This window comes from Zonotrichia albicollis, chromosome 5 (genome assembly GCF_047830755.1).
Source record: "Zonotrichia albicollis isolate bZonAlb1 chromosome 5, bZonAlb1.hap1, whole genome shotgun sequence".
NCBI lineage: Eukaryota > Metazoa > Chordata > Aves > Passeriformes > Passerellidae > Zonotrichia > Zonotrichia albicollis.
This window is the reverse complement of record NC_133823.1, coordinates 53863098-53883814: the sequence shown is the minus strand read 5'-3', so window position 1 is coordinate 53883814 and position 20717 is coordinate 53863098. Positions and strand designations below refer to the sequence as shown.

General features: G+C 39.9%; 1 protein-coding gene across 1 annotated transcript; it reads left to right on the top strand.

The window, feature by feature from the left end:
• Window positions 1–396: 396 nt before the first annotated feature.
• WDR1 (WD repeat domain 1) lies at window positions 397–19979 on the top strand. Its single transcript, XM_074541762.1, has 15 exons — window positions 397–816; window positions 1081–1202; window positions 5047–5137; window positions 7927–8074; window positions 9462–9642; window positions 11470–11547; window positions 12229–12309; window positions 12428–12661; window positions 13481–13570; window positions 14433–14587; window positions 15219–15306; window positions 16303–16413; window positions 16906–17079; window positions 18164–18308; window positions 18596–19979. Exons 1-15 carry the CDS (start codon window positions 801–803, stop codon window positions 18703–18705), a joined length of 1824 nt encoding a protein of 607 aa, XP_074397863.1. The 5' UTR covers window positions 397–800; the 3' UTR covers window positions 18706–19979.
• The last annotated feature ends 738 nt before the right edge of the window (window positions 19980–20717 follow it).

The window sequence follows — 20717 nt, the reverse complement described above, 5'->3', positions numbered from 1 at the left end:
GGGGGCTGCCACGGCGCCGGGAGAGGGCCAGCAGCGGGGGCGGAGGGCTCGCCCCGGACTGTTCCTCCGGAGACAGCGGAGCCCCCGAGCCTGCCCCTGCCCGTCCCGTCCCGCCGGGCTCCCGCGGATGTGCCCCGTGCCCGCCGGTGGTTTCCCTGATCCCGGCGCATGTACCCCCTGCCCGCCACTGGTTCCCGTGATCCTCGCGGATATTCCCCCGTGCCCGCCGGCTTTCCAGTGATCCCCGCGGATATCCCCCCGTTCCCGCCAGTGTCTCCCCGTTCCCGCCGGGCGTTCCCGGGACAGGGCGGTGCCGGCGCGCGCAGCCCCGCCCTCAGCGGCCCCGCCGCCGCGCACGCGCGCGCACCGCCCGGGAGCCCCGCGGCGGGGAGCGGCCCCCGCGCACGCGCGGCGCGGCCGAGGCCGGTCAGAGCCACCGAGTGGCGCCCGCCCGGCCCCGGCCTTGGCCCCGGCCCGGCCCGGCCCGCCCTGCGCGCAGCTCCCCGCGGGGCGGGGCCGCCTCCGAGGCCGCCCCAGCGCGGCCCCGCCGGGCCCGGCCGAGCCCACGGCATTTCCGGGGGAGGGCGCGCGGCGCGGGCTGGCGGGGAGCGGCGCGGCGCGAGCAGAGTTGACTATATATGGTCAAAGGCAGCGGAGAGCGGTGCGCGGCGCGGGCGCTTCCTGGTTCGCGCCGCGGGGCCGAGCGGGGCTGAGCGGCGGCAGCGGAGCCTCAGAGCCCGGCCCGGCCGCGCCCGCCGCCCTTCGCTGCCCGAGCCTGCCGCCGCCACCCGTGGGCGAAGATGCCGTACGAGATCAGTAAGCTGCGGGGGCGCCGGGCGGCGAGGCGCCGGGCGGGCATGGGCGCGGGGAGCCCCGCGGGCTGCGGAGCCTGGCGCGGCCCCGCGGGATGGCGCGGAGCCGGCGGTGCCTCGCTGCCCGCTGGCAGCAACAAGTGACGGCGGCTGCCGGCGCGGCAGGGCGTGTGCCGGTGGCGGGGAGGCATTAAGCGCCTTCCTTTTATTTTGATTTTTTTAAAATTAATTTTTTTTTTATCTCCTTTTTCCCTTTATTTTCATGTAGAAAAAGTGTTCGCCAGCCTTCCACAGGTTGAACGAGGTGTTTCCAAAATTATTGGAGGTGATCCTAAGGGCAACAATTTTCTTTACACCAATGGAAAATGTGTCGTCATCAGGAACATTGATGTAATGTATCTTGATTTATTTTGTTTTCTAGTGTGGAGCTTTCGCTAAGTTTCATTTTGTCTCCCTACCCCTCCTTTAACAGCCTGTGCTTCATTCAGTCTTGGCGATTTCAATCGAGGTCACAGATCCGTGATCAGCAGCGGGGGAATGAGTGCATGACTCAGGCATAAAACCATAGGCAGCGACTGTAAAAACACGTAGAAAATCTCTGCAAAATGTGCAGTGCTTTCCCTCTTCCCATAGGACTTAAGAGATGAGAGACTGGTGTGTTCTGGTTGGCCCTGTTTATCTTCTTAGGTATCATTATTATGAAGTTGAGTGTTGTGTTTGCCTAATAAATGAACTCTTCCCTCTTTGCTGTTCGGGGCCCTTAATGCTGTCAGAGAAGCGTGTTAATACTTGCGAACCTGTATCTTTAAACGTGTTATTCTTCAGCTTCTTGCCCCCCACCCAGCCCCAACTCCAGGAATCCAAACAGTTTTGAGTTGCTGGGTGCAAGTTCTCAGCACTGCTCACGGGGAATTTTGCTCATCGATTGTATGTTAGAATGCCCCAGTTAATGTTTTCAGTAGTGTGGAGGTTTGGGTTTGGTTTTTTTCTGTGATGCTAACTAGAGAAATGTTAAGAGAGTTATTTGAATGATTTCTTTTCAAAGATGGCATCCCTCTGAAAATCATGGAGGAATTGTTGCTTGTTTAGGCCTCTGTCTTGCTACTGGTTTTTAAACATAAATATTTCAAAGAGGTTGTTTGTTCTTTAGAAATCAAATTCCCCCCTAGTTTTGCTTTCCTATTGCAGATTTGGCCTGCAGCAGGAAGGGCTGCAGGGGGAGGGGCAGGACATACCTCTGGAATTTCTAGGTCTCCACAACAATGGATTTGTTTATGGCTGCTCCTGTAAATCACCTTTGTAAACTGAGCTGTTTCCCTGTTTTGTCTCATCATCCCCTCTAAATTCAGACATTTCTTCATTGTCATGCCATAATAGATAAGTGCTGCTAATAGCTTAATTCCTTTCAGATTTCTTGATTGCTATCAGTTTTAAATTCATCCACTTAAAATCAAAAGTAAGCTTGCACTCTGGTTTCAGTGTGTCGCTGTAATATCTTTATAATCGTGTTTTGCTCTCGGTATCAAGAAAAGTTGGAGTTTCTGAAACCAGAAGCCCCAGTTAAAGCCTGTAATGGCACACAGTGTGGTGAGAGAAGAGGGAAGAGCCACTCTGCTTACGTTACAGTTTCTGACCAAGTCGTGAATGCTGACCTTCTCCCTTGTACTGTCATTAATGCTCTCCTGACCCTGTTTTGGAGGTTAAATCGGAAGAAAGCAATTTGCTTTACCTCAATCAGCTCACTGAGGATTAGCCCAGTCCAAATGTGAGCCCCAGTGTGAAGCTGAGGGGTGTAGGGGACACGGTGACATGAGAACAGGCAAGGTGGTATTGTGGGAATTCCAATTCAAGCTGTTTAAACCCTCAAGGGAAGGTGAGAATGGAAGTCACGAATCCTTGGTTTTATGGTGCAGTTCGTGCTGATAGGCAGATTTACCCAACTGACAAGGGGAGTTTGCTACTGTTAATAATTGACAGGTGACTACAGAATATATTGTAGCAGTAACACAAAAACTGACCAACCCCTGTTATATGGCTTTTGTGCTGGATAATGTTGCAGTTTGTAACCTGACTTGCAAGTGTGTCCATGCTTAGTTGAGAGCTGCACCTTCTTTGCACCATATAGAAGCCTCTAATAGTTTGCAGCTGCGAAATTGTATGCTGGGGGAAGTCTGTGTGTAGTCCCTCCATGAGCAGTTCTCCAGTAGAATGGTTGTGCTCTAATTAAAAAAAAAAAAAAAAAGGGTCATCAAAATGCAGTGATCACCTTTCTCCTTAAGTCTAAAGCTATCTAGCATTAGCTAATCAGATGAATATAGCATTCAGGGTTAATGCTTGATCTCTGAGCATGATCTAGAGACTTCCTTTAACAAGAAGTAGTTCTGGAGCAGTGCTGGAAAAGCTCTGTGAGAAAGAGTAGTGATATTTTTAAGGCTTCATACTTCATTAATATTTTATCTTCATGAGTCTAACACTACTTTGAAGCTTGGAACTGAAACTGCTCACTTTCATATGTGGCTCTGGTTTCAGTATTTGACATAAGCTACATAAGCTTGCTGCTGGTTTAATCTAGGTACTACATTTGTCTCAGCTCACACTGTAATTTTCTCCTTAAATATCTTTTTAGAAGTGGTTTTTTGAGGGTTGGACCTGATACAAAAAACATGCAAGTTAGAAAACTGACTTTACAAGCAGAAATAATACTTTTGAATAAATAATGTTCAATTTGACAGCCCTGACTTACTGCCTGGTTTCTGGAATCTGTCTACCATGTCTTAAATTTGGGTCTTTATCTTTCATGTAACCCTTTAAGTTAGTCTCTCAGCTTAGCTTCCTGGGCTCTGGGAGAATCTTGCTGTAAAGTAGCACCTACCATGCCATTAATAACAACATGCAGTGGGATTTGAGCTCCCTGACCATGGAGTGATGCAGATATAGAATAGGGAAAACATTATCTTGCCTTGTTCAGATGAAATCCAGTTGGACACAGAATGAAGAGGGATGTGCATGCTGTAAGTGCAGATGGTTGTGACTTAAGTAGAGCTATAATGCACTCAAGCAATGCATGAAAGCAGGAATGAAGAGTTCCTTTTTGCATGAGCAAGCTGAATTCTGTCTCCTGAGATGTAACAGTACTGCAGCAGCAAGAACTCTTGTGAGCAGGAGGCTGCTTTCTAACACAGAGCGGGTGTTTTAGTTTTTCCTGATTGGATGGCTGAGTCATACCATAACATCAGGTGGTTTTCTGGTTCAATTGAATAAATCTGTATTAATTATAGCAGTTGAAGTGGAATTTTGTTTTGATCATATGAGTCAAGTTTCTGGAGCAAGCCTGTTAAATGGTAGAAAATATTTCTAAAGAGTAGTGTATTACTATTGTAGCATAGATACACTATAGTTGAGAGGGGTGCAGAATGACTTTTTTATACAACTAATATGAAAGCAGTTTTTTGCCTTGATGTCATTCTTTTTTTGGTTTGTGTGGTGCCTCTGTTGTATAACACTACTGATTTGCTGAGACACAGAGTTTATTTTGTTGTCCATCCTAAAATATCTGAAATATTATGTCTGAAAACATAACTTAGACTGGAGAGATAATTCGCCGCCACTCCATCATAATTTTTCTTTCAAGATTCCTGTGCAACTCTTGATACCAGGTCTTCTGGCTTTTAAGCAGATTGTAGTTACCAAGCAAGAGCAAGCCTAGCACATCTCATTGGTTAGTGAGTGATTTTGGGTACATGGTGATGATTAACAGCCATGTGTTGTGGTTGACTGCAGGCTTAAGTTTCATGCTTGACTACAGTAGAATTTTAGATGTGTCTTGCAAAGCACAGCTCGTATTTAGTATTCTACTTGACAAACTGCTTTATCCCTGGGCTAGCTCTAAAAAAAAGAGCCTGATGCCTGCCCTGTTATTTTGGAGAGTGTTTTTCTACTGTTTGGCAGATATTGGAAAAGAAAGGGTCCCAGCACTTCGAACTTCCCTAAGAGGAAATCCTTTTCTGTGTCAGTTGCTAGAAAGTAGTGTGTTGCTTCAGTGGTACCAGCAGTGTTCTGCAATGTGTGCTGCACTTCTCACTTTTAAACAGTTACTCAATTTAAGCTGGAAGGCAGAGTTTGAGAGAAAGGAGTGCAGGGAGGAATTTTGAGTTTATTGTTGAATTTCTGACTTTATTCCTTTGAAAATGAGGAAGTACAACTTTGTAACTTTTGTTTTTTCCCTTTAAAATAGAATCCTGCGATTGCTGATATCTACACTGAGCATGCCCACCAGGTTGTAGTTGCCAAGTATGCTCCTAGTGGATTCTACATAGCATCTGGAGGTAAAGTATCCATGTGCATGAGATGTGTGTGGACAGAGCTGTTAAAGTTACTGGCAAAACCACAGTAGCGCTTCGTGTGCGTTTGTGGAAAATACAGTCAAGGGGATGTGCTTCAGTGGAAGTCTTTGGAGGAGGAATGATTTCTGCCCTTGTTCCTCTAACCTCTTTCTCAGTGAGCTTAGTGATGTTCTTGGTCTTTTTAAAATGTAGTATTTCAATAAAGAACCTGGAAATGAACCCTAAATACCTAGTGTGATGAAGACTTGGGTAAATGCAACAGAATGAAAAGTTATTTCCGAAATACAGGATTATTGTTTGTGATGTTAATAAACTTTGATACTTTCTAGGCAGGAGAGGGATTCTAAAACAGTGTGTACTCAGTTTTTTTCCCTTCTCCCTGACCAAACTTGGCAACATTTATGACTTTTACTTTTTAGCATGATTTAAAAAAGCTTTCCTTGGCAAGTTAGCAGTGAAAGAGGCAGTCTCAGTTTTCATGTAATGTATATGAATCAATAGTCTGAGGATGTGTAACATGAGTCCTTACAGTGTGAATTTCCTGTATTATAGGAGTTTTTGACTACCAAAGAACTGAACAAACCTTTTTTAATAGAAGCTTGCATCAAATAATTGATATCTTTTTCAGGAGGAGTGGTATACAGTGAAGAATATTGATAAATACAATATTGTAACTTGTATTTCTTTCAAAGACTTGCAGCTAAAATATAGGTTTTTAGTGCTTGCCATAGTCAATTAAAAGTGCTTCAGAAGCAAGTAATGTGCCCAAATAGGTATATTTTTAAAGTAATATATCTGAAAATAAAACATTCAGAATATGAGCCTCTTATAAGTGAAGCACAGATTCCTGCTAAGGTCTTAGAATGGAAGTTTCACTTTCAGCAATTTCAAGGGAACTGTATTTTTTAAGTGTAAAATGCCCTGTCCTTCTTGGTTTCAGAAATTCTAATATAGCTTTCTGATATTTTCTAAGTATATTTGGAATACTGGGGAACCTTTAAGAACATTGATAGCAGAGTTGTTTTTTTTTCCCTTTTTCTCACATTCTTGTCTGAAAGGGACCACAGCCAGGATTTTCTTGGCTCAGTCTTGTGTGTGGACCATGTGTCAAATTGAATACCCTCTTAAAATCCAGTTTGCATTCTGTATTCTACAAACTTGGTCCTCTAGGTTTGTGCAGCACTTAATACTCAGAATAACTATCTAATTTTTTCTTGTAGTCTTTTAGATTTCCAGTCCTTTGTAAAAGAACAGTAATAGATACTGTGCTAGGGAAGTATTTGGTTAATACTACCCAAGTGAAAGAGTTTAGGTTGCAGTATTTCCCTTAAAAAGCATCTTCTGTGTGTCATTTATAAATAGTTTTGTGATACTGCTGAGCGTGGGGTCTGAAGATAGATGACCAGGCTGTTTAAGCTGTTTCTAAGTATAACACGTAAGATTCATTTCTCTGTCTATAAATCTGCATTAGCCATGCAGCTTGCATTAATGCTTCATGAGACAGACCTTTGGCATTATGCTTTTGGCTTTTATGGTAATTTCTCTTATTGCAGTCATAGCAGATGTAATAATGGGATATACTGCAAAGTTAAAGCTCTGTGTCTTATCTGTTTATAGATGGAGAAAATAATTAGATTGTAAAGCCCACATTAAAATTCTGCTTCAATAACAAATTCTCTTTATAAAAAGTTCTGAATCTGTTCTTTTAGCAGAAGTGAAGATAAGTGTATGACCAGGTCTGAAAAATATGCAGGGTGGTTGTATGTTTAAATTGAATTGTAAGGATGCACCACTAAATGGTGAACAGAATTTAAGCATTCTGCTGAGGTGAAAGATGCATATTTTAGCACGGGGTTTATTGTGAAACAGTGGCTTTTTCGAAGGGTACAATACACACTGACTTTGCTGTGTGGGTTTCATTAGAGATGTGTGAATTTGTCTGTGTATAGAACAATTCCTCCGGTTACAATCCTGACAATCCTGCACCACAGTAATTGCTCTGAATAGCTCTTGGGTTTTACAATACTCAGTGGAAACAGTGACCCAGGGAGCTTTCATTATCTCAAGTCTTAAATTGTTAACTGCTTGTGCCATGTCTGCTGCTTTTGACATTACTGTTCCTGAATATTCTGTTGCATTCCTGTCTAGTATTCCAGATAGTGCAGGCATCCACACCATTAAGTGTGTACATGCTTCTGTACAGGAAAAGTACACTGATGTGCATGAATTGAGTTCTGTGGGCAGAAATCTCTTTGTACATTACATATGCCTGGTATTTGTATGCAAACAGGTCTCCTTTGAAGGTACAAATTGTAGTGCATCAACCACTGTCCACTGTACTTATCCCTTTAGATGTAGGGTGGCCTACTTCCCAGTGAAGGGTCACTGAGCTGTGTTGTGGCTGCTGGGCAGGGGGCTGGGCTGACTTATTTGTGTAACAGATACTTATCACATACCAGCTGATAATATTAAAGTTCCTGCTCTCTTACTGTGCAGTTTTTTCATGTGTCTGCAAATGCCTTCTGAGTCTGTTGTATTTGGTGCTGTGTGGCTTGAATCGTGATATCTGGTTAAAAACCTAATTTATTGAAATGGATATAGTCTTCAGCATTCCTAAATAAAGAGATTTGTTGTAGTTGTAATGGAGTAAGGTAGTAGGTCCCTAGTACAAGTCTTCAGTGTAGCTGAAAATCTCTCTACTCTGGCAGATTGATGAGTCATGTGACTGAGTCATGCTGGAACAATAGTTATATTCTGTTTTATTATGGCAGATGTCTCTGGAAAGCTGAGAATCTGGGATACTACACAGAAGGAACACCTACTGAAGTATGAGTATCAGCCATTTGCAGGAAAAATAAAGGACCTTGCATGGACTGAAGACAGCAAGAGAATCGCTGTGGTTGGAGAAGGAAGGGAAAAGTGAGTAGTTCTTTTGTGTTAGTGTGTTTTTATACATACGTGCATGAATTTACTGCAAACCTCTGCATCCTAACATCCTTGCAGAAAACTTTTAATTCTTCAATGGAATGAAGTCAATGCTTTTTCCCTGTCTTGACTTCAAGTTGTGCTGTTCTGCAATGATATTTTCTTTCTCTAGTTTTTGACAGCTTTAAATTAGTTGAAAAATACAATTCTCTTTCAATTGATTAGTTTAAAAATTGTATGGGACTTGTTTCTTAGAGGTGGGTGGGTATTACTTTCAGGGATAGCTGTTTGGTGGATTTTTTTTGTCAAATTCTGATAAAGCAGGAATGGGAAAACGATATTTTTCCCTCTTCCTTCGCTTATTGGACTCAAAGTCTTATTCAATTGATTGAATAAGAGTTAAAAAGTATCTGAATTTTCTCCTTTGGTAACATGTCTGTATTTTTAGGTTTTGTTGTGATAGTTTAATGAAAGGACAAAAAGCAGTTGTCCTTTACCTGACTAAATGAGATGCTGATTTAGCTTTGTGTCCTCCATTTAATGTTCAAAGACTGTCAGAACTTTCAATCCAGACCAGGTAGTCTTATGCCTAAAGGGCTGAAAAATATCATGTGGTGCTGTTCCCTAGTCTCCTGGACCATTCTTTATTCCCTGTCATGTACTGTGTCCTTGAAAGGGACTCTTTGTCCTCCATTGCTCCCTCTGCCTCATCGCCCTGTGGGTAGATACAATGTGAGTTTGCTCTCCTTCTTCAAAAACATGGCCAGCTTCCTATTAGGTGAATGCACTTTCAATCTAGAATATTGTTGATGGGATTCTAAAGAAGGCTTTTCAAATAGCAATGCTCTGGTGCTTTAGTGCCTCAGTATTGATTATACTGTTTTTTTTTTTAAAGTGATTTAAGGCAAGAACTGTCAAAAAGGCTTTTACAAATATTATACCTTGAAGGTTTAAAGAAGAAGAGTTTTAAAAGTGATGGTACCCAATCTAGGCTAAATAGTCAGATAACTGTGATCCAATGTCATTGTTATCCCAGCTTTCTGCAGTCTGTGTTGTGGCTAGGCAGCTGGAATAATTTACGGCTTTCTTTTATAAACCAACAGCCTTAGTGAGGAATATATATTGGATCTCTGAATTTAGAAGCTTTATATGCAAAACCTGATTGTCCCCTTCAGCAAATGTCTCCTATTGAAGATTAGAATCTCTCACCAGCAAGATCTCAAATAGCCTTTAGGGAACTATGATGCGCTTGGATGAGATTAATGAGATGACCTAATTTCTTTTCTTTGAGTGCACTCAAATCTGCAGTTTGCAGATGTTCAAGGAGTTAATCTACGTGTAACTTTTATGAATTGTGTTTATTGTGTGCTTTTCTCACTAGATTTGGAGCAGTGTTCCTGTGGGATAGTGGCTCTTCTGTTGGTGAGATTACTGGGCACAATAAAGTGATCAACAGCGTGGACATGAAGCAAACGAGACCATATCGGCTGGCAACGGGCAGCGATGACAACTGCGCTGCCTTCTTCGAGGGACCGCCTTTCAAGTTCAAGTTTACACTGAGTGTGAGTTGAAGTTTAGATGTGTCTCCCTTAAACTGTGCAGTTTCCACCAAGTTTGCAGTTATTATCACAGCTAGCTGTTATAACAGAAGTTCTCAGCTCCCCACTTTGAAGCATAGCTGATGTCAAGTGGCTTTCTTAAAACCACGTATAACTAAATATTACGTGCTTCGTAAGATAGTTCGTCTCAGGCCAGGAAAACCAAAATAAACGGTTGGTTGAAAAGAGAACCTGAAACAGTTTTTCCAATATTCTTTTTTCATTGTCACTAAACTATGGAAGAGGTGAAGTAGGCTGTTTCGTTGGCTCTGTTGATGCTTTCAGAGCTCTGTTTCCCAGTGCAGATGTGTAGAATTTCTTGAAGCTTTCCAAGGTGAAGGATTCAAGAAATGTGGTGATTTTAATGTAATTTTCCAATCTGATAGAGTGCTCAAATCTGAAATCCCAGGGCCACTTAGAGTGAATGTAGATGTTTAAAAGCATAACTTGATTTCTAATTCATGGAATGGATATCTAACTTGTGTGGTCAGTTTTCTGTTTCCATGTTCCTTTTAACTTTGTTTCTTATTCTATTTGTTACAATCTCTTACATGAAACAAAGGCTGGAACTATTGCAGTGAAGGTATTCATTGTTGCTTAAGGCCCAAGAGAATAAAAAGCCACAAGCTTCTGCAGCTGTTTGGATGTCAGGAGACCTCTTGCCACAAAAAGACTGTTGTAAAGATGTTGGATGTTATTGCAGTAGTCGATTGAAAATGTTTAGTTTGTATTTTAGTTTTAAAAACGGTGTAGTAGGCCTTTTATTTTCTTACACATGAGCCTTGAGTAGTCTTCATATGCTGACTTTAGTAAGGATTCCATTCCAATTCTAGAAAAGGAATTGTTTTGAGCTCTACAATCCAATGAAATGATGTAGTTGCCTAATATATTTCTGAACTTAAGCTGATACTTGCATTTTGCTAAGCTGTTTCTTTTAGAACTCTGAAGTCCAAATTGCTTACCAGTGCTGCTTACACTGTGATGCAGTCTTCCTTTTAAAGTGATATTTGGTTTGATATATGGGATTCTGGTATGGGCTGTTATATGGTTTAAATTAGCCTGCAGTATCATCGGGGGAAAAAAGGTATAGTTGGTGAAAGTAGGTTAGAACCTGCCTTCCATATTATTAAAAATAGTCTCCCAAATCTCTCTGCCTGGGAGCTTTGGCCTCATTGTGGTGCTTCCCTATTTAACATGTGTTTTTTAGTTTGCGTGGTTTGAATAGTCTCCTGCTTGTAAATAGTCTATTTGGAGAGCATACATCAGTCTTGCCTTATTACTTCACAGAACTACCACTAATGCAATCTCCCAGGAATGGAATTTTAGTAAAATAGTAACTTATTCCTCATGCCTGTGCTTTTTTTTCTTTTGCAATAAGAAGGATATAATACTTTTGTGTGTATAAAATCACAGTGCAATGAAGCGAGTTGAAAACTGAGGAATGTTGCAGAAGAAATCAGCCACCACTGGGGAAGAATCTCATGTTTGTAGGCTGCATCTGACTTTTTTCATTGCTTATCCCTGAAACTGGGTAATCATTCTTCTGGTATGCACTGAGTTGTGTTAATTACAGCCGTAATGATGTCACAGTCTTTATTGGACTGTTCTTGGCCCCATGATTCTCTTCAGATAGAGCCAAAACTTGCCTCATGGCAATTCTCTACAGCAAACATTTCCTACACAGCTAATTTATGGTTCACATGTAAGAGAACTTCATTGTTAGTAGATTGTCTTCTATTTAAAAATGGTCTCTTCTTTTTTTGTTTGCTGATTCTTACTTTTTTTCTACAGGACCATACACGGTTTGTGAACTGTGTGAGATTTTCTCCTGATGGGAACAGATTTGCTACAGCTAGTGCAGATGGGCAGGTAAAACACAAGGAACTCCATTAGAACTGATTTTAACATGAGAAGATGCGAAGATGTGCATTTTGGGAATAAGATTAGTATTGTAAAACCCATGTTGCTTCTTTTTTATGCCACAAGTTGAAACTTTTAACTATCCTCCTGTAAATCTGTAATAACTGATAAATGGTAATAACCAGACTATTCTTACTTGGGTTTTTTTCCCCAATCCATCTCCCTAGCATCCTCTTACAAGTTATTTTGGCAGGAATATGTTGGACTTTTGCAATAGGTATGTTATGATCCTGAGAGCTCTAGCTGGAATGGTGAATTCATAGATAGCAACCCAGCTCCATGTGTACTCCCTACAGATAAGGGCAGGTTGACAATGACTCTTACCATAGGTAGCTTGTCCTTCTCAGAGGGTGTACTCTCATGACAGAAGTGCTAAGCAGCTGTCATCACAGTAGGAGTCAAAACTGTAATATTTTCCAGAATTTCAAATGTCTGGATCCAAAGTACAGGGGACTTGCTGTGATTATTTACAATTTTAATCTCAATTATTTAGTCTTAATTATTCAGTGCAGCATAGCTTTTGCCTCTCCTTAAGAAGGACTCTAGTGTATCAAAATATCAGATACTGTCTTGGGGTTTTATCTATTACTGCTTTTCCCTTTAAGTTGTATGTCTTTGTGCTCTTTTAAGATTTTTGTCTATGATGGGAAGACTGGAGAGAAAGTGTGTGCTCTTGGTGGAGGCAAAGCACATGATGGAGGTATTTATGCTGTAAGTATCACTTCATTTGTGCAGATGATGCATAGTGTTTCATTACCCAGTTAATGAACTGCAAAGTCTTGGATTAAGAAATGCATTTACTGTGTTGTGGTGACATTTGTTTTTACAGATTAGTTGGAGCCCTGACAGCAGTCAGTTGCTTTCTGCTTCTGGAGATAAAACTGCTAAAATCTGGGATGTTGGTGCTAATTCTATTGTAAATACTTTTAACATGGGATCAAACGTGTTGGATCAGCAGCTGGGTTGCTTGTGGCAGAAAGACCATTTACTGACTATCTCCCTGTCTGGCTATATCAATTATTTGGACAAGAACAATCCAAATAAGCCTTTACGTGTCATAAAGGTAGGTTAAAGTTCTCTTACTGCATGAGTTTCTGCAATAAATGACTCAGTGATTGAAGTTGTAAAGATGGAATTGTAAGCTATTGTAAAGTAGCTATTGAAAAGTAGCTTTGTTTAATTAGCATTGCCAAATGAGCTGTATGTGACTTTCTTGAATCAAGAAGCTACTCTTTACATGGGTGGCACAGTGCTTTATGCATATACCCAGACTGATTATTTCATTTTAATTAGTGTTATCGACTTACCTTTTGTTGCAGCTTTTAAGCATTCTTGAGATGAGAAAAGAAATGCAGCATAGATAGAAAACTACCAGAGATGTCTTATTCTCCCAGAACTAGCGTATTGTGGACAAGGTGATTAGGGTTACCATGCAATTGAACTTTAATTTTAGGATTTAAAGAGTTCACTGACACTAGATTCTCTCTCATGGGAACTTACATTTTTACATGAACTAGAAACAATGTCCCAGATTTTTGCCATCACTGCTATAATTCTGGAAGTTGGTGTGGGTACATGACCATATTTAGTCCTCTTCCCTGAATCATAAAGTGCCTGAAAAGCAGAGATGAAAAGGCTATGGAAGTATTTTGGCTCATCAGGTTAATAAGGACATCCATGGTGCTTATTGTTTCTCATCAAGGACATAGCAATAGCAGTGCTAGAACAGTTAAATGACTGTGGAATAGTGGTTTTTATACTGGGTGACTTTTTATGCTTGTCAATAGCATGTTGTTTTCTGAATAACCTGTCATTCTTCTCGAATAGGTGTATGTATATGTTAAAAATTGCTCATCAGTAATAATTTATGTTCTATTCACAGGGTCATAGTAAATCAATTCAGTGTCTTACGGTGCACAAAAATGGTGGAAAGTCCTATATTTACTCTGGAAGTAATGATGGTCATATTAATATCCTTTGAATGATACTGGTACTTTTTTCTAGTCTTAGTCCGAGAGAGCTCATTAGGAGAGGTGAAAAAAAAGCTTTGCCAAAGACAAAGTTTATTGGACACAAGTGAATACTTTGTCTAAAGTTTATTTTGCTTTCCCCTAATACCCATTTTAATACCTGCCTTCATGCTTTCCTGCTAAATATAAGCTAGCTCTTAATTTTCAGTTGTTGCTTCTTCATGATAGGTAGCTTGATAGTATGGAGAAGCAAGTAAATATATAAATTAGCCTCTTGAACATCAAAAAACAGCAATCCATATTTTCCGCTTATGACAAAATATGCAGAAAGTTATATTTCCAGCATTCTGAAGCTTATAGTTGAAGCTACAGTCCTTTTTCCTGCCTTTAAAATGGTGTCATGTTGGGATAAGCTCCTATAAATATACGTCCTGTTTCTTTTCAGACTTGTAATACAGTGTGACTAGTTCACATGATGTTACCATATAACATGAGGGAAAGCCAGTGTTACAAGGGCTTCTATCTAAAATTCTTTAAAAAGTATTTTCTAGTCTGAGAACTAATGCTAATTACTCCAGTATTTGCTGCTATCTGTGGCAGGTCACTTAGCAGAACATCAGAGTTTCACTTAATAAATATTATAAGGTTGCCCATGGAGCTTATAGAGTCTCCATCCTTAGAGATCCCAAAACCTTAGAGAGTCCTGCAGCCTATTGTAGCTGACACCAATTAGAGCAGCAGGCTGGACTAAATCTCAAGAGGTCCCTTCTAACCTTAGCTGTTCTCTCAGTTATGTAACTTTTCATGGTGTGGAATCTGACTGCATCAGTATCTTCAAATGTTCCTTAATTCCATTATGCACATTATTGGGATTCTGAAACTGGAGAGAATGATGGCTTTTCTGGGAAAGGCCACACAAATCAGGTTTCTAGAATGGCAGTGGATGAAATGGACCAGCTGGTCACCTGCAGTATGGATGACACTGTGCGCTACACCAACCTTAGCAAGAGAGACTACAGGTTAGTTAAAGTGTGGCCTTTTATTGCACTAGAATTGTTTTACAGCAAGAGTGCTGTTGATTTTATATGGTAAATAGAAGTGCTGCAGTTTATTTAGGTTTTATGTTACCATGGAAACTTGTAGAAATGATTACTGTACCAACCTTGTGCTTTTTTCTGACAGTGAGAAATGCATCCTAGGCTTTTCAATTTGTTTTATCCCTTCCATGGGTTAAATGGAGACTTGTATTGGGTGACTTAGGGGCTTTGGAAGGGTATTTGCTTTGTCATTCATAAATACTCAGGGGTTGTGGAGATAAATGTGTTTAGGAGGAGTGGGACACTGTTTCTTCATGGAAACCAGAATATAAAGAATCGTGTTAAGATAATTTAGTTAGTTTAAAAATTAAACTGTAGTATAGTAACATTGACTTTTGTTTCAAAGATGTACTACGTGATCAAGATAGTAAAGTTTTAAACACAAAGCAATAGGAAATTTTGCTGATTAGTAGATAAGAAAATTAAGTTATGCATGTTCTTGATGATTAGTGGGTGATTATGTGAATGGGCAATTTAAAATAATGGTAGACATGGAATAATTTCTTCCTGCTTTGTCCTTCCTGCTTCTTCACCTTGGCACATCCTCGTCCAGTGGCCAGGATGCTGTGAAAATGGATGTTCAGCCAAAATGTTTAGCTGTGGGTCCTGGTGGCTATACTGTAGTTTTATGCATTGGACAAGTGAGTATTAACATTTAGACTATGAGCTGTTGCTGTGTTAATAATGCCATGTATGCTTACACTTAACTGTTTCATGTGGGATTACCTTGCACATCTGCAGAATTTCCTAATAGAACCTATAGGGAATATAATTCAGCAGGATATTTGATAACCCTTGTCTCTTTGCATCATGTACCAATTTCACATTTAAATTTCAGAAAGTGTGGATGCATCTGTACTTGTAATCAATACAGCTTTGTGCTGGAAGGTTAAACCTCAGAATCAGGCTCATGCCAGATCTGTTCAGTGACACAGTTTTGGCAAAAGTATGTTTTTATCCTGCATTTTATTTTTTTGCAATTAATCCAATTAACTAGTGTTATTGTACAGCATAAGTAGCTTTAGCTCATGTGCCACTAGTATGCAGATCACAGAAAACTGAGACATTGCATTGAGGCTCTCTTGTATCAAAACATTAACTTCTAGTAATTTATGCTTTCTGCATGGGTGCTGGTTTTGTGTTTGTAACATTTGATAGTGTTGTCCAAACCTGTTTTCATGTGATTTAATACCATAGCATAGAACTGGATAGGAAATAGCCTTTAGGGTTTAAGACTGCAGTATTAACTTGCTACTAATTTGGTCCTGCCTCCCTCCCTTTAACGATGAACAAGGAAGGGAGTAAGCATTGCTAAAAATACTGGTTTGTCCATGCTTATTTCACATTCAAACTAAGTGAAGCAAAGCTGAAGGCAGTGGAGAATGCCCTACACTAAATTACACTTGTGTGTAGTTTAGAACACACAAGTACTGTAGTACAGCAGATTAGTTAGTCACCACATGTAGGCATTTTTTCAATTTTTTTTAAGAACGAAACTGTTCCCTTAAGATGAGACTACAATAAACATCTGAGTAACTAGAGGGAATTTGTGTCACTTACTTACTTACTTACTAAAGTAATAGTTTTATATTAGGTACTTTGAAAAGGGGTCTTAGTTTCTGGTTTTCTGCTTGCAGATTGTCTTGATGAAAGATAAGAAAAAATGCTTTGCAATTGATGACCTTGGCTATGAGCCAGAAGCTGTAGCCATTCACCCCACAGGAAGTACAGCAGCAGTGGGAGGAGCGGTAAGATTGCATTTCCTAAATCTGTACTGCTTTGAACACTGGAGCCAGTAACAGAAGCATTTAATAATAGTAGGTGTGTTGTGTTGAGAAATGGTAGATGACTATTTGTAACAACATCAGTATTGTTTATATGTGTGTATTTGGTGTTCCTGGGCTTTCATACCCTAGGTTCTGCCACAATTGTGACCTAATCTGCCTAATTGTCACCTAAAGTCTATTTCACTTTTTCATGAATTAAGTCTTCTTTCCTTTATTTGTTGTTTTGAAATTGCCAAATTGTTTTTATCCAGTGTGTTCTTGAAGTTGGCAAATTATAGAAAATGGGTTAATTTCTGCACTTTGGATTGTAACCGGCATAAATGACAGGTTATCTAAACCTTTTCTTAAAATAAGCACTTCCAGACAGAATTAATGCAAAAAATTTCAGGAACTCCTCTTTCTATTGTAAAATGATTCTTCTATCTTTTCTCTTTCTTTGCTGTTGATTTGCAGGATGGGAATGTCCATTTGTATTCAATCCAAGGAACCTCTTTAAAAAGTGATGATAAGACTTTGGAGGCTAAAGGTCCTGTTACTGACCTGGCATATTCTCACGATGGTGCCTTTCTTGCAGTCTGTGATGCAAACAAAGTTGTCACTGTCTTTAGTGTTGCTGATGGCTACGCGGTAAGAACTGTTGTGGAGAGTTGTCTTTGTTTAAAAACAAATAGACTGACAGCCCATGTCTAAGTCTGTTGTAGCTGCTTAATTGTAAATCATTGATGTAAGTTTGATGTTTCTGTGACTGTCTGTTTACCTGCTATTTTGAGCTAGTGCTGGTATTTAGAGCAGCCTATGTGAACCCTCCAGATGTAAGAATAGTTGAGGAAATGTGCAGCATGGGTTGGCTGCTGGGAAAGCACTGAAATCCATCTAATAACAAATGCATAGTTAAGATAGGGAAGGAGCTGGATTTCCACAGGCTAGCCATAGTTAAATACAAAAAGTTCCTTTGGGTCTGCTGAACCATAGTTGGTTAGTTTGGGATTTTTAAAGGAAATAACAAAATATATCTGTTAGAGAATTTGTGTGCATTTTTGTAAAATGGACAAGAATGTAGGTTCAGTTTGATAAGAATCATGCAATACAAAAAAATTCAATTACATAAATAAAGCAGATTTGGCAATGAAATTCTGCTAGCTCAGGCACACAGTTCCATGGTAAGGACTAAGATATGAAAGGGACATGCTAGGACAGGGAATCTTGCTTTATCTGCCAATCTACTGTCTTTTAACTAAAAACAAAAAAATGGGCAATTTCCACTTTTCAGCCCAAACAGTCAATGCATATAAACCTGTAAACTCCTTAAACTTTGACTTAAACAACACTGAAGTAAAAACCCAGGATGGCATTCCACAAAAACCATTTCATTCTCCAAGTAAAAATTGAAATAATTTTTCCTTGTGAAACATCTATGGGATTACTTTAGAAGCCTCTAAATTGCATTTGCCCTTAACATACCATGCTTTCGTAGAAAAATGTCTTAGTGGTTTGTTTTTTCAACAAAGGGGGTTGGTATTTTATTTGCCTAATAAGTATTTAAATAAATCACATAAAATGAAGTCACTACTTAGTGCATCCATCTGCATCTGAGATGTACATTGTCTGGAGTCTTGTAGTAGCTTGTTCTGATGCTGCACATTGAAAGCTAGTGATTTCCTGAAGCAGATTTACTATTGGAATAACCCTTGTCTCTCTGATTTTCAAATAGGAGCATAATGTCTTTTATGGACACCATGCAAAAGTTGTTTGCATTGCGTGGTCACCAGACAATGAACACTTTGCTTCTGGAGGCATGGACATGATGGTGTATGTTTGGACTGTGAGTGATCCAGAGACCAGAGTCAAGATACCAGGTATGTTTACTTCAACATGCTACTTTGAAAGTTGTTAATAGTTCTTGAGATCCAGCACCGTTTTGTAGACTAACGGTAAGCAGGCTTTGAATGTTCCAAATGTAATTTAGCCTTTGTTAATCTCTATCTAGCCACACTAGCTGGAGTTCTTCTGTTATTTTTGTAGTTACTTTTAAAATCCAGGAGTAGTATTTGATCCAGCTAAAAATCATATTTGCAATGTGCTGAAGTTACCTTATCAAGCCAGCCTTCCTAACTCTTTTCTGTTACTTTGCACTGTGATACAGATGCTCACAGACTACATCATGTCAGCGGCTTGGCGTGGCTGGATGAACATACTCTGGTAACAACATCCCACGATGCTTCTGTTAAAGAGTGGTCTATCTCCTACAATTGAAATAAGCCCCCTCTTTGGAAGGACCTAATCAGGGACTAGAACTACTGCAGTGGAACATAGCATTTCTTTTAAAAAATCTGTATTGGCCTCTGGGTCTGCTGTCATATCCTCATATCTTTACAGGGTGTTCATATCTGTAATTAAATGTACTTTGAAAGCTTTAGCGAATAACAGTTTGCACATGAAAAGCACTTAAATTATGTCTGGAGCTTAACCTTTGTGCTGAACATTCCAGAGGCAACAGCCAAACAAGTTGGTGTGCAAGGTTCAGGCACGAAAGATTCAAACTCAATCAGTTGTTCTTTTCTAACCAAGAAACGTAAGACTGTACAGCATGAGAGTAATACTTCTCATTTTTTCTAATTACAGAACATTTCTGTACTAACAGTCATAGTAAGAGTATTTAGTTGTGGTCTGAAACCAATCAAGCTGTGTGCAGCTACTGTATATTGCTTTGCTTCTCTATACTGCACCAAACTGTTGCCTCAGATTTTCTCCTCCAGATAAGAAGATGGGGTACATACATAATAAACTTTTTATGTATTTCATGTCAAATCTTTGTGGTTTATTTTAAGGTGGAAGTGTGGGATTTTAATGTACTTACTGTTGTGGGTATAATGTTTACAAATAATCATTGTGGCAACTTGTTGCTTCAGAAACACAATTGTTACTTCCATGAATTAAGACTGTCATCATTTCAGTGTCAGAGAAAAGAAATCATTCTGTTTTAAAGATTAAAGATATTTTCTGTTTGAAGGAGAAGCATGTTATTGTTTAAAAAATGCAGTACTTCTACCACCTTTTGGGAAATACAGGAATTAAACAAAGTGAAGTGTTGTTATGACTTGAAGTGATTTTTGAGAAGATGGTGTTTGCTCAGTGAGTTTTATGCCTTTGCATGTGCAGAACAGTTGCATGAAAGCATTACCTCATGCGAAGAGATCCTGATGTTGTGTTTAGTTCCCTTCTCACACTCCACAATAGGTTTAAGTGATTTGAAGCTAGCAGTCCAACAAGGGTGGAGGAGGACACTCTGATGCAAAGTAGTAGGAAGATTTGTTACCATATCTGATGGCCAAAAAGAGTTGTTGCTGTCTAGAACCTTGGAAGACTTAAAAAATTTTCTGTGCTAAGTCTCTACCACCACCACCTTTCCAGTTGTCTTTGGATTTTATTAAGCTTTCCTTTCTGTGTGGACTCGCGTGTTTTTTTTACCAATCATATTTCGAATGACACTAATTATACAGCAAATAAAATGCTTTTGCTGCTTCTCATACTGTGGCCTATTGCTCAATTGCTGAAAAAAAAAATTGCCTTACAAAAACGAAATGTTGGTGAAACATCTTCTGAAAAGGAAAAAAATGTTGATTTCTTTTTAGGAGTAGTGATCAGAATGTCTCCTGGCCTGCAAACCAACATCTACAGTGGAACAGTTGATATAGTTTTTTTTTCTTCCAAGAAGTGGGATATTCTGGACCATAGTTTCTTTGTGGTTCCTGTGTCTATTAGCAGTTTTGCACGTTATTCTTACTAACAATGCAAGGACAAGAGAAGTTTTGAAAAAGGATATGTTTGATATTTGGTTTAAGATCCAAATGAGCAAGATTTTCTCAGTGTTTTGCCTGTAAAACTTGTTCTGCTGTTGCATAGGGACTGGCACAGGAGGCAATTCTTCCATTGTTCCTGAGTCTGATCTGGAAGAGTTGCTATTGAACTGCTCAGTGGGTTCCTGTGTAGTTGAATCCCTGTCATTTGAGTAATTATAAGGGGGAAGGGAGGAGGAGTTAAGCAGTTTTCAGAGCTTGTGCACTATGCCTGAAAGATGCTGTGTAGGATGAGCTGGTTTTTTTTTTGATTCCTCGAAGACCTTGTAGTACTGCTCCTGTGGAATGCCTGTTAGCCAGAAACTCTGCCTTGGATGGCAGTGAGGTGGCTGCTCGTGCTTCAGCTTCCACTGGATTTGTTTATTGGCATATGGCCTGAGCTTCTAATTCCTTAAGAGCTAATATGGT